Here is a 14,112-nt window from a genome sequence, read left to right on the forward strand (position 1 = left end):
GCTATATGTATATACATTAATTTGCAGTCAGGTAAGCATGGATAGAACTTTTGGAATATTGCTATGAAAACAAACACTTTTCCAAATAAATTGTCTTGCAGGACCAAGGCATAAACTTCTTCAAAAAAGAACCCAAATTTGGCCAGAAGTTTGACATTAGCTCAGTTTCACCTTTCTTAAAGATTCATTCACCCAAAGATGCTATAGATTTATAAACCATAAAAAAGAGATTACGTTGGACAAATTATAATGAAGTAGAACAAACCAATTCTGCAGCTAGAGCAAACTCAGACATATTGAGACATATGTTTAAAAAAATGTTTCAAGAACAAATCTGTCCTCTACCTGCTCAGTCCCTAGAGGCTATAACTCTTCTTGCAGTCCATTTACCTCTGCCAGAAGTTTCCTGAATTGAACACTCTCCATAATCTTCTCAAGAAAGTCAACTTTCTGTTTCCCCTGAGGCTTAACTCTGAATGGTCACATTACTGTAACTTAACCTTAACTCTCTTACAGTTGTTTTCAACAGCAAATACATTACATTCTCTTCCTCAGACTCTCTCTCTCACTCTCCTAAAAAGGCAATATTTCTTCTCATCGTGTAGTAAAGACATCACTTACAGTAATAATCCTCTTCTTTCACACCTGAACCTTCTCCCAGGTGAACATAGTTAGCTGCAATCAGAGGAATTACCTCCCTCTCCCCTAAGAACTTCACCTGAGCAGAGCATAAAAGCCAGAGTGGAAGTGAAGATGGCGGCTTTCTTTCTGCCTAGTTAGAGATTTATTGCCAAAACGCAACATATAGTAAACTGTGCTAATAAGCTCAACTCTCATGATAGGACTGGTTATAACTCCAACTTTATGTGATCAGGTTAGGTAAAAAAAAACTTGCATGTCCTATTTTCTAGTCTGGAGTGCTTCTTTTTTTTTAAGAGAAAAAGAATGATGACTTGTAGCCCTCATCTGGTGGGTAATTAGCTTGTGTTTCACATTTTTCAGTCCTTATACTGGGTGAGTATATGAAAAGTTTTCTTCTTTTGAAGGTGGCACTTGAAATATTCTTAATTCTGTTTTGGGTTTGGGGCATTTTTGTTTTTGTTTAGTTTTGCTTTCTAATTACAAAAACATATTTGCTGATATTTCCTACAAACTCCACAGTACTTGCTGGAAATAGGAGCATCATTATGCTCGACACAATTTAGCAGGTCCTCCTGCAACCTTTCCATGAACTCCAGGGTCCTTATTCCTCCTCAGGGAGAGAAGCAAGGTGACTACCAGATCGCTTGGTGTTTTGAGGAAAGGTGATTTTTAAGTCAGCATTTCTCAAGCACACTAATTAAAATTGAATCAAAGCTGACTAAAATGAAACCTCAAGAAGCTTATGTAGCTTGGAGGTTTGTGTAGCTTGTCACTTATACAGAGAAACAAAATTTGTTCTCAATATGAAGTAGAATAAACCCAATAATGACCCTTTTTTTCACATACTTTTTGCTGAAGACTGTACTTGCCTATTTCCCTAATTCTTTTGTATTTATAAGATGCAATGTGAATAAGGGAAAAAATGTTTAATAGTATGTTTCAATATTCCTTTTTTTACATTCTTTTTCATACTGAGCCTCGCTTGCATGATGAGGGATTGCTACTGATTTATGTGTCTGTATAGATATGTATGGCTTTATTTCCGAGAGAAAAATCTGTTGCAGGTCATCTAGTTTCCTCATGGAGTTGAACTGTTTCTTCACCGATAGGATTTGTTTGGTTTTATTGTTACAAACTGCCATTTGAAGTAAGCATCTTGGCTTCAGAAGTCTTGTTTTAAGTGCATTTTCCTTCTCCAAGGCATGTTATTACTTGATGGAATACTTCTGTAACTAAGAAGAAATGTCTTTAGAGAAGACCAAATGGGTGATCATTTTCCTACGTCTAGAGTCACCACTATTGCTGAAGTTTAGATCTGTCTACTACAGCATATTTTTGGCTTCTCGTGGGAGCACAACTGTGCTTCCAAGAGTAAATTCTAAGTGTAGATGATATAGCCAGTTCTCATTCTAGCTAGACTAGTTGTTTCAAATGCAAAAAAGGGAAAAAAAAAAGTAGTGGAAGTCATGCCCTAAAATATCTTGAGTATATCAAAAGCTTTTGACAAGGGAGAAATTAAATAAAAGGGAGAAGAACAATCTTACAAAATAGTCTATGGTGTTCATCCAAATCATGGGAGCACATTACCAGAGAAACACAAAATCACAGGATGGTCTGGATTGCAAGGGACCTCCAAAGGCCATCTAGTCCAAGCCCCATTATCCTATGGCTTAGGAAGTTAGAATAGATATTTGTGAGTAGTTAGAAGAGTCTGATGGTTGTTATATCACTGAGGGCTTAGGGCAAGGCTTGCCTGTCTGCTGGTTCATCTGCTCTTTCTGCTTACAGCTGTCCATTTTGCATGGAATAGCTAAATAATCAGATGGCTTATTTGGTGACTAGCTGTGTATCCATGTAGGTCTTTTCATTAAGGTTGATCTTAGCTGAAGCCTCCACTTCATTTGTTTCTGCATCATGGTTTTGTTTCATATGTTTTTCTCAGCTTTTTATTCTACTCTCTGTGTGTATCACCTTATGCTAGATGTGGGGTTTATCTGTCCCTAACAGTAGCACTATTTTATTATCAAACTCCAAGGTTTCACTTCTGTGAAACAAATGAAAATGCATCCCAAGTAATACATGTTATACAAATTGAGGATAGAAATGGTATAATAACATTTAATGTTGAACTCTCTTTATAGCAAGATGTCCTTGCAACATGATTTGTCACTGGGTCACGTGCTATATAAGACTCTATTTATGACAATTTGGATCAGAAGTACTCAAATTTAACAAACAATCAGGCCACAGATTGCAGTTAATCTAGTCTTTGACTAAATTAATTGCTTTCATAATTGGGTACACATGGAGCTGTTTAAACATGAAGAACAGTGCTCCTAGGTACTTCTAACAAGAGAAAATATAACTGTTTTCACCAAATGCTTTGAGCAGCTGAGAGTAACAGGAGAGTGTGTGTCATAGGAAAAAAAAAAAAACAAAACACCAGAATGCTGTGACTGCATTTAGCTCTGCAGAGACACAAAAATACAAGATTAGAATTTTCATGTTTGCTTAAACTTGAGAAATGTTTTGTAATTACAAAGAGATAGGTAACTGTTATCCCCTCACAGGGCATAGAATTAGCTTACTTGTTTAGGAGATAACATGTTTTATTACTTTTCCCTGCACTGAACCACATGATTGCCCACATGTGAAAATAAGCAGAGAGAACTTTCAGTTGCTACTTGCATAACCTCAATGCAGGAGTATGGAAAGCATATTGAAGCTCCAATGTATCTAACCAGGGACCTTTTGTGGGAAGAATGATCACCAGGGTGAGAACATGACAGCTGTGGTAAGGGAAATCTGACAAACACTAGAATACGAAGGAGTGGGGACTTGGTGCTAGTGAATTCATAGACTAATGTAGCAGGCTAAATGTAAAGTCATTTGTGCACCACAGCAAGTTGTGCTGACCTTGATTGGTTTCTACCTGACAGGCCAACTTCTCTCATCAGGTAGATTTGGGGAGATCATTTTCCACACATACGCAAGCTCCTTTTTAGTAGCCTACAGATATGTACTGAGTCACACAGGCATTACCCAGCAGTAGACCAAGCTCCCTTTTTGCAGGCCACAACAAACAGAAAAAATATCTCTGCTAGAAGTCGTAATATCCCTGAAAGCACAGTGAAAATTCTGTCATTTAGACTCTACTGATATTCCACCTATTATGCTCTTCCTACCCTTTACTGCAAAGGAAATGCAAAACGTTTAAAAATATGTTTTCACTGATAAGAGATATCGATCCTAGCAGTGAAAAGATGCGGTTGCAAATAATCTGTCACAAATAATCGCCCAAAACAGTTCATAGAATCATAGAATGGTTTGGATTGGAAGGCACCTTAAATTTCATCTATTTCCAACCCCACTGCCATGAGCAGGGATGCCTTTCACTAGACTAGGTTGCTCAAAGCCCCGTCCAACCTGGTCTTGTGCAACCAGCTGTATAAGGTTGATATGGAAATGGAGCTGGGATTTATTTTAGAAGTATGGAAGGAGCCTTCTCAGGGGTCAGGGCCATTGTTGAGAAGCTTAGTATGTTCTCTGCATCAGTGTTGGAGGTGGGAGAATCTATCTTCCAAATAAATATTTCTTTTAATCAAAATTTAAATTGATTTGGATTTTATAAGACAGTGTGCTTTCTACAATGAGTAGCTAAAGTTATTCCAGTTTCACAGTCCCATGCATATAATGTTAAAAGATTAGAGCCCACTTCGATCACTAGCCACAGATACTGTTGGTTTAAGGCATTTCTAGCACCTTCTTTGACTCTCCATGCTGAATAAATAGTTGAATCACACTGGAATCTATTTATAACACTTGTAATCTATGTGCAACTAAGTTTATGGTTATTTTTATTTTTAATAGTAAAATATTACAGTAAAGATTGAGTCTCTGCCTAAAAAAGCAAAACATTGCTAGCTTTCACACTTGTATTAAAAAAGCTACTATTTCTTTACTCCCATGACTATAGAATCAGTGAAGACAGGAGTCTTTTGGTGCCCTTTGAAAGAAATCATATACTTAATGGTGCAGAAAAGGTTGAAAACATATCTTGATTCAATCCTAAGCAGAAAGGTTGAAGAAACAAACCAAAACAAACCTGCCTAATGGAAAGTAAGGCAATAAAGAAGTTGGATGGAGAAGAAATATATGGAAGTTTATGGAGCGAAGATGAAGATGGGTAGGTTCAGGCTGGATGTAAGGAGGAAGTTCTTCTCCATGAGAGTTGGGAAACCAGGCAATGTGTTGCCCAGGGAGGTGGTTGAGGCCTCGTCCCTGGAGTGTTTAAGGCCAGGCTGGATGTGGCTCTGGCCAGCCTGATCTAGGGTAGGGTGTCCCTGCCCACGGCAGAGGGGTTGGAACTAGATGATCCTTGTGGTCCTTTCCAACCCTGACTGATTCTATGATTCCATGATATCTGAATACTATGGCCCTATGCCCAAACTTCAAGGAGCAGGATTCTGGCACTGGTGTGAAGTGGTTATAGCACTTTAGATCCATGCTGTGGGGAGGCATCTCCAGGGAATACAGATACCTAGCTGTGAAAACATCCCTCAAGGCAAATGGTAGGAACTTTAACACTTAAATTTTTAAACAAGAGGAGGAAGGGAAGAAACAAATGTTTGAGTTTTTAGAGGAAGTAAGCTTGCTTAAGATAGAGAAGGAAAAGGTTAATTGTGTTTGCATCTGAGCCTGGGAATATTTGGAATTAAAAAGATCTCAGGGATGATAAAATTCTGAGAAAAGATAACAGAAATGTTATGCTTTTTCTTATGATGATCTGTAGTAAACCCACTCTGTTGTCTGTTTTTCTCAGCAGGAATTGTATAAGAAATATCTCATTCTGTCATACTCAGCCCACTGTGACTTCATTTTTTTACTAGCTGAGGGTAATTACTTCATGTAGTCTCAAATAGGAATGTTGAATTTGAATCTACAGTTGTTCTGTCGCTTGGTTTGAATTAGTCTCATACAAAAATACTCTTTCACAATGCATGTGAAAGTGGTCAATATAAGAAAATCATAAAATCAATTTAAAAAAGAATGCTACTTGAGAAATAACATGAACAACAGCAAAAAATCTTCCACGTGCTTGATTTTAAAATTTAAGTACAAAAACCCAGGGACAACAAGGAAATGTCAGTTGTATTTTACAAAGGCAGCTGATATATTATAAATTTTCAGTCCTTCTGTAGCAGTACTGACATAGATGAAAACCACATGAAAAGGTATCTGTTGAGAAGCAGCAGACAAAACCCTAAACATTTCTAGAATGTAGTTATGTGAAGCAATACAAGGCCATGGCTAACTAATCTCCATGGCACTGCAGTTCAAGAACAACCAGCTTCTTATTTTCAAATGATTTGAGGCCTGCGAGATCATGGTCATCTCTGTTCATTTTGCTGAAGCACTGGTGAATTTCATCCACTATGTTCCTCTTTTCCTTTTCCTCTACTTTTGGTTGGGTTTTGATTTTTCACACAATCACAGAATGTCAGGGGCTGGAAGAGACCTTGAAAGATCATTTTTGTTTGTTTGTTTTTCAGTTTGATATGTTTAGCTTGAACATGGAGGAGATTAAATTGGTTGAAATGAAGGAGAAGAGTAGGGGATTCAGAAGATATAACCTAAATCACAGACAATTCAGCTAAAAGAAAGGCTATACATAAATTTAATAAGAGGAAGCTTACAGGTGTAATAAAAAGAGTTATTCTAAATCAAACCATGAAGAGCTCTACTTCAAGAAGCAATAATTCTGCAAGTGATGTTACAGGAAATAACCAATGAGGTAACCAATGAGCCATTCAGTCTCATTTACTACCATCTTCCATGGTGGATATTGGTTAGATTGGCTATAAAATTGCAGCCTATGCTGGAAACCACAACCTGGAAGGGGTACAAAGGACTCCAAGACATGAATTTCTGCAGTAATAAACAAAACTCAAAACCTGTTACAGGCATGCATCTTCTTTCTTTCAGGATCACACACTTCCACTCCTGGAGAAATGCTAGAGATCTAGGAGGTGGTACCCTACGCTCTGCTTCCTGCGCAGTGGCTCCATTGGAGCAGCCAATTTGTGAACTGGGTAGGTTTTTATCCGCTGCTTTAAGGAACCACATCTTCTGCTTGCTCTGTGTGTGCCATATCTGTTGGCACAACTGTCATAGATGGAAACTCACCCAGTGTGATAGTCCATGCGAGGAAGGGTAGGAAAAAGGGGGGACAGGAGAGAGGGGAAAAAACCTTCCTCCTTAGTTTAATAATTAATCTGTGGTCTGCAACAGATCTAGCAGTCCCTGTATTGCTTACCTTTAGCAAGTTCTTAGCTAGTGTAATTGTAAAAGCCATGAAGACAGCAAACAGTCCTTTGTCATTTCAGTAATAGCGTGAGTTTGGATTACCAGTGCATGCTCTGAAGGCTGCTCACTATTTCATGTCTATCTCTAATATTAAGCTGCAATTAGTGATCTATTCTCTCCGGGTTTAATAGCAGTATATTTTCAGCTGTAGAGTTGCTCTGGTGATGGCATACTTAAATTACTTGGCCACTTGGGAAAGTTTAGAGAGAGTGAGTGACATTACTCAGCTGTATGGAACATAGGATAACAGTTTAAATGGGAGGAAAAAACAGCCATATTTGATATATACTCCTAAGTGGTGTCTCCACAGCACTATATATTGGATTTTACCTTCCTTCTAAATTTAATTTTAATAGTCATATAACGACATGTTAAAACAGCAGTCCAATCTATAGAAGGCTAATTCGTTATTTTTTGATGTTTCAAACTGCTTTCTTTCACTTACCTTTTTATGCTGTGCTGGTACCGAAGCATAGGATATATCATCCTCGTAAGAACACTGTGAGAATAATAAATGATTGATATCAGTACTGAACAAAGTTGATATATTTCTAGCTGCAAAATATTTTTGTTATTATACCATAAAATTTTCCATGCGGTTTACATATTTCCCTTTACATGCCTGTGTTGTATAAATCCCTACTTTTCCTATATCACTGTGCACTGAAATTCAGCTCTGCTTTGAGGAGTGGTTTTCTAAAGTAACAGTTTAGATTCTGCTCTGATCAAATGTGCTCAGCTCACCACAAAGGTTGTGTGACTTCTTTTCCCTAACTGCAAGGGTTTGTTTGAATGCAACACAGCCTTCATAAACGTGTGCTCTTGTGTAGCAGAATGTTGTGTGAGGAGACTACAGCCTTTTGACCACAGCATCACCCAGACCCTTAGCCTCTAAAAAGTACTGACAAAGAAAGATCTGAAAACAACCCTTGAAAATTTCACCGTGTATTCAAAAATTGTATAAACTGTAACCTCTCTTTGTGTATTAGTTACCCATGTAAAACTAAGTGCATCTGTTTTATAAACTTTTGCTGCAGAGTTTTATTATAATGCTTGCTCGCTACAGACAAGACTGCTTTGATACATGGAAGTGACATCTTTGTTAAAGCAGACAGGACAAAAAGAATATTTGTGTTCATGAAAGCTTCACTGCTTTTTTGCTAAGTTAACCTGATAATCAAACATCCATTCCTATGCAAACTTCATTTAATCTAACTCCTCACAGCTTTAAAAAGCGCTATTGCTAGAACATATGCTAAGAAGCATTTCCCCATTTTTTTTTTTAACCTTCCTATATGAAAGTTAAAGATGTTTATGAAAAATGGTCACCTGTCTGCAATAATCATGTTTCGTGTACTTAGAATTAGGTCACTAACAGGGCTGACCTGATTGGCTTAGTGCTCCCTCTCTACCTGGGGAAAGCCTTACTTTATGAATTTCCTGGTACTTTTCTCTAACTAGAGTTTCAAGGAGCAGTCTGGAGCTAAAAAATTGCAGTTGTATACTTTGAAATTCACCTTGGCTAGCTTTTTAATAACCTGTGCATAGGTACAGTTGTACATACACGTTGAAAGGTAGTGATAACAGCTAATGCTGATGAGATCCACAAAAGTATATCCTCCATTCCTGCTTGAGTTTGAACTTTGGTTTTCCCTGCCAGAACTGATGAGTATGCATGGAAATGTTTTGGGTTCAAGTTTCAAGGCTCCTGAAGCCCCAAGCCAGATGTCAGCAACTAACTGTGAAAGACTTTCACTTTTCAGACCGTGTCTGAAAAATCCTGTTGCCTTTGAATAGATGCACTTTTCCAGCTTCTGAATTTGAACTCCACTTTAAGCAGGCAACTCTAGAGCAACTTAAATGCTTTGTGCCATCAGGAGTGACCACAGGGATTATGCCTTCAAAGCCTGAATAAAAGCTGAACAGAACTGGAAGGTTTGCATCTCAGAGCTGCTACTAATGGAAGCTATGTGCTAAGGCCCCCAAGCATTTTTAAGACCTCATTGATTAGTGAGGAGGAAAAAAGGGATGATTTAAAAGAAAAAAGTTGACAATGGCCTACATGACTTAAAATTATGGTTTTTTTCTACATCTGACACTGCAAACTAAACTGGTGTGTATCTCATAAGACTGAGTTCTTCGTAATGCACTAAATTGTGAAAAAATGGGTATTGCAAATAGATTACCAATAGATGACTAATTTAGTCTAATAATCACACTGATTGCTAACTGACCTTTATTGAGGTTGACTTGATCCTGTATCTAAGTGATCATGTTGGCCTCTATGCTGAAATCTCCTCCAGTGTATTTTTTTCTGTTTTCTGCTATGGTATAGCTTTCAAGTATGAATTACTCTTTGCATTACTTATTCATGAAGCTACCAGGCATTCATCATTTATCTCTTCTTGTTTTACCAAGATACTGACAATGTGCAGGTTTACATTCGTGTAAGAGAAGGAGCTCACCACTTCAGGATATATTCCTTTCAAGATAGCATCTGGAAAAGGCTTACTGCAAAGTTTTGACTGTTCGACTTAGACTGTTTCAGTTATACTTCATTCTTACCCTCAGATTCTGCAAAACAGTACTTATGTGACAAAAGGCCATGCAAAGCTGTACAGGAGTGAATTTCACCTTTGGGGATTAATTATAAAGAGGTTTTGGTGATGAACAATTTTGAAGTGTTTCAAAAAGATAGCTAAATCTCTCCAGTGTGTGTTTAAAAGAAAGAAGAAAATAATTAATTCAAAATGTCAGATTTTGTGGGATTGTGGTATCAAATCATAAGCATCCATGACTATTTTAATTTCTCTGTACTCCCAAATTAAAATAAAACACACAGAAAGAAGAGCTCTTTAACTTCAAACAGTTGTACTGGACCTTGCCTCCAGAGCCAGTTCTAAGTAACTGGCTCTCTGATCCTGTGCAAAATAGCTAGCATAGGCAGCTAAAATTAACTAAATCAAAATTATCCCTCATTGCTCCAGCTTCTGCCCTCAATCAGCCTTGGAATTTTGATTCAACCTTTGTTCCAAAAAGTGGAATTGCTTCTGTAACTTAAAGTACAAATTCACATAAAAAGTGACCTCATGGCTGGAAAGTCATTTTCACAGGGAAAAGAAGCCAGTACAGGTAATGTGAAAATAACACCTCTAACAGTTTGACAAAGTAGGATCTTTGGGTTACCTTGGGTTAATTTTCAAGTTTGGGAGAATAAAGCATCTGAAAGGTTAAAAATGGTTCAAAATCTAGTCTCTACAGCTTATATGTTGTCTAGGCAGTATTTTCAGAAGGCTCAGGTGTTCAAAATCTAGGCAACCATAACAATTCAGTCTGAAATTCATTCTTTCCCCTGGCTGCCTTCTGCTCCTTGAAATCTGCCCAGCAAGGTTTACATTTTCTTTGATGTATGGAGAAGTTTCTGAAATGAGGAACCTTGAAACTACCAATAAAAGCTGTGTTAAACTACACCCCCACCCACCATATTGTTAATTTCCCCTTAACTATTTACTTAATCATAGACATCTCAAAATAAAACTCTTCAGATGTGGGACTTTAGTGTCAAACCTGATTCATATCAGATAACCTCAGGAATTCAGTTCAATGAATAGTGTTTAAAATTCTTATGTGTTGATTTCATTAAGCTCAACTGTTTTACAGAAGTGACAAAGTTTGGCCATCTCTTACCAAGTTTTCGTTCATTCCAGTGGAAGCAGAACTCATCTTCAAGGCCATGCTCTACAAGCAGTCTCTGAATCTCTAAGTTCAGAAGGAAATATCTGCTACAAAAAGTTTGCAGAAGGAAATGTAAAACAGATTTTTTTTTTTTTTTTTTGCCCATCTTGTCACAAAAAAAAAAGTAAGTGTCATTTACTGGAGGATATTATTAATTTGAAATTGATGCATTCTATCCAAATAAGGTTATATTTCAGTATGTGTGGGGTTTGTCAATGCCTTCTACCCAAATAAGGCTACATTTCAGTTTGTGAGGATTTTGTCCATGCTTTTGCAGAGTTGCCTTGGTTTTTCCAGTTGCCACTGAAGTAATGCTGATGATTTTTATTGCTATTTGGAAGTCCAGTGCAAATAGAAGACCCAGGTACTTGGCAACAGATCAGAGGTGAGGAAAGAGGTAGCCAGGAGACTGACAAAGTGCTGCTTGCTGGCTGCTGAAAACCTAGAGTAAGCAATAGGTTGCCTTTTCACGTCTGCTCCGAGTCTTGCAATTCTCCTGAAATGCTTCACTGAAAGGTGTTAATGGCTCCGTTGCCAAACAGCCCTGCTTCTGGTTGCACTGGCACTCTGCACAGATATGCAGAGGGATGATTGAGTAGGGAAGGGCTTTCCGTTCTTTGTTCAAAGTTGAAGCCCCTCTGCAGTTTTGATGCAGAATCGTTGTTAACTCTGCTTATCCTCTAGCATAAGAAAAAGAATCTTGTATAGATAGGGGTGTTGTGATTCTTTTCAGCATTGTTCCCTCCTTTATTGGGAGAGATGGGCAAAAACAAGGGTGCCTTTTCTGAAACTTCTATGGCCCTATTAAATCCTGTTTTCTGTCACAACCTGCAAACAGGCACAGAAAATGCCACTTCTTGCTGAGGCAATACTGCATACAAAGACTGTTCTGAGAAGGGGATTGTAGAGGAGGAGGAGGCACTCAAAGACTCTAGAATGTGAGAAAACAGCAAGATCTTGATTTTTCTGTCTGGGGAATTCAAGATTGCTAATTGCTCCCTTGTAAGGCATGGGTAGCAATTGTCACATTAGTGTAGTGTTGAAGGATGTCTTGTGCCAGAGTCTGGAGACACACCATGAAGGTGACTGCATGCAGAGCAGCAAGATCAACTGTCCAAGCAGTCATCAAATATTTCAAATAATCCAATTTGGCAATTGTGTGTTAACTTTCTTCCAGTTATCTTAAACTGGCTTCCTGTCTGAAATGGCTTGTAGATTTCTAGTAAGCTTTATCAGACCTGCTTTTCCAAAGGGAGGGTGGGAGGTAACGTTGCATTTTCTGTGACACCGGTCCGCTCCTCATCTACCTGTCCGACTCTATGTGACCAACACTCCGATAAAAAGCAGGCTGAAGGCAAAGCCTATAAACGGCCAGGTAACTCAGCAGCAGTCCAGAGAACTTTGAGAAGTCTCCCCGTGGAGTGAAATCGGCAAATGAATTGGGAAGGCAAAGCATCGTGCCCCTATCGTGTGACAGCCACGTCCACTCGCGTGGTGGAATAAGGGATGAAAGTGGTAACAAGAGACTGCCGTGACGAGCAGTAGCCGTGTGGCGTCAGGTGTGTGCGAGGAGGTGGAAGAGGGTGCGGGGGACCGCGGGCCCTGAGGAAGCCCTGCTACAAGCAGCCCCTGGGACAGACCTCGGGGGAGAGGGCGGGATGAGAGCCGATTTTGGAAACCTTCTTAAGCAGCAGCTGTCTCCGACCGAGCTGCAGCGCTGGGAGCTGTAGGGCGAGGGCCGCCCTGCGGTGCTGGGGCCCAGGGGGCGCAGAGACGTTGAAAAGACCGTGTAGGGAGTCTGGGAGGCTTCGGGGGCGCCGTTCGCCTTCCCAAAACGAACTACAACTCCCGGCTTGCATTGTGGCTGCCTGTCCGGGCTGGACCGGAGCGAGTAGCGCGCTGTCCTGCGGGAGTTGTAGGCCGGAGCGGCGCGGACGGGAAACGGGCCCGGGAACGGAGGGGAGGGAGAGGCTGTCCGTTGTGAGGCCGGATGCCACACCGGCCCCTTTTCGGCGGGGGAAGGGTGGGCCCGAGCGGCCCGCGGGGACGCGCGCCAATCATCCCGCCAGGCGGCGCGCGTTCCCCGCCCCGGATGCTGAGTGTGGGGCGGGGGGGAGTGGGGGGCGCGGGCACGCGCTCGACGAGGCAAAGGGGGGGGGTGGGGATGGGGGGGAGGGAGAGGAGCCTGGGGAGCGCGCGCTCGTATGTAAATGAGCGGGCGTGAGGTCAGAGGCAGATGGAAAAGGGAACAGACAGAATGGCCGCCGCGGCTCCCGCTCCTCCTGCCGCCGCCTCCCAGTGCCGGAGCCCCCGCTGCACGGCAGAGCGCAGGGGAGTCCGCCGAGAACTCGACTCCTGGCGGCACCGGCTCATGCACTGTGTGGGTAAGAGAGGGGAGGACGACAGGGTGTCCTGGTCTTAGAAGGGGACGAGGAACGGGGGAGGGGGCAGCAGGCTCCTTGAGGGGAACAGCGTGGCGAGTCGGGGACAGGTGTCTTAGTAGGGAATGCGGGCAAGGCGCCCTGAGCCCCCGTCTCTCGGTGGGTGGAATGGAGGGAGCGGGGATGGAGGAGCAGCACCAGTGGCTTTCTTGGAGGACGGAAGCGGAGACGGAGGTCTACGGGAGAGAGCGAAGGTCCTAAGCCGCCTTTGGGCAGCGGAGAGTGGGTGTTACAGCTTCGGTTGGGGCCATTCGGTCCCTCCCTTCGCCGCCGACCGAGACCCTTTCTGGGCTCGGGTCCTTTTGTCTCGGCTTCTCGTCATTCGCGCGGTGAGTGCCGGTGGCTGCCCCCCTCCTTTCCTCCTCCATCGCCAGTGCCTGGGGGGCGGAGGGGGGGAGGGAGCCCGCCTGTCTCTGTATGTGTGCGCCTTTAAGACGGAGCCGTTCCTGCATTGACGGTTGGGATTTGAAGTTTTCCCTCCCCCTGGAAGTTGTCATGGCGACGGCCGTTCTCCCCTCACGTTCAGCCACCCCGTCCCCGGAGCTGCCCCGGTGGCTCTGAGCCGTCAGGTGTGTTGTTGTTCGTTCTCCCCCCACGGTCACGTGACCTCCTCGGCTGTGCCCGGCGCGGGAAGCGCCCCCCCCTCAGGGGCCCAGAGCCGCTGGGACCGGCGCGCACCCCTGCTAACGGCTGCTGCCGCCGCTGCCGCTCTTCCCGGTCCCTTCCCGCCCCTTCCCGCCGGGCGGGCTGCCCGCTCTGACTGCTGGCATTCCTTACGTGTGCCGCCTCCGGCCGGGGCACGTTGCGCTTTGAGGTTCTTTGAGCCTTCGGGAGCTGGGTGTGTATATGTGAGCACTTCGATGTCCGGAACCGCCGATTTGTGTCGTTTGAATAAGCATTGCCCTTCTTGGGGAAATAAACACAATCC

General features: G+C 42.1%; 1 protein-coding gene and 1 long non-coding RNA gene across 6 annotated transcripts in view; both read left to right on the forward strand.

Annotated features, from left to right (window-relative positions):
- Positions 1–746: 746 nt before the first annotated feature.
- LOC135179492 (uncharacterized) lies at positions 747–10,561 on the forward strand. The gene is made up of 3 exons (XR_010304017.1): positions 747–1,014; positions 6,628–6,734; positions 9,427–10,561. It is a non-coding gene; the product is annotated as an uncharacterized LOC135179492 (long non-coding RNA).
- A 2,354-nt stretch (positions 10,562–12,915) lies between these two features.
- The window catches only part of LCORL (ligand dependent nuclear receptor corepressor like), a 54,153-nt gene continuing 52,956 nt past the window's right edge, over positions 12,916–14,112 (forward strand). For all 5 annotated transcript variants that reach the window (XM_064151359.1, XM_064151355.1, XM_064151358.1 and 2 more), the window contains exon 1: positions 12,916–13,127. In XM_064151359.1, the coding sequence (XP_064007429.1) occupies positions 12,980–13,127 (148 nt within the window). In that variant the 5' untranslated portion in view covers positions 12,916–12,979. The remainder of the gene's footprint in view (positions 13,128–14,112) is intronic.

Source organism: Pogoniulus pusillus, chromosome 11, assembly GCF_015220805.1.
Source record: "Pogoniulus pusillus isolate bPogPus1 chromosome 11, bPogPus1.pri, whole genome shotgun sequence".
NCBI lineage: Eukaryota > Metazoa > Chordata > Aves > Piciformes > Lybiidae > Pogoniulus > Pogoniulus pusillus.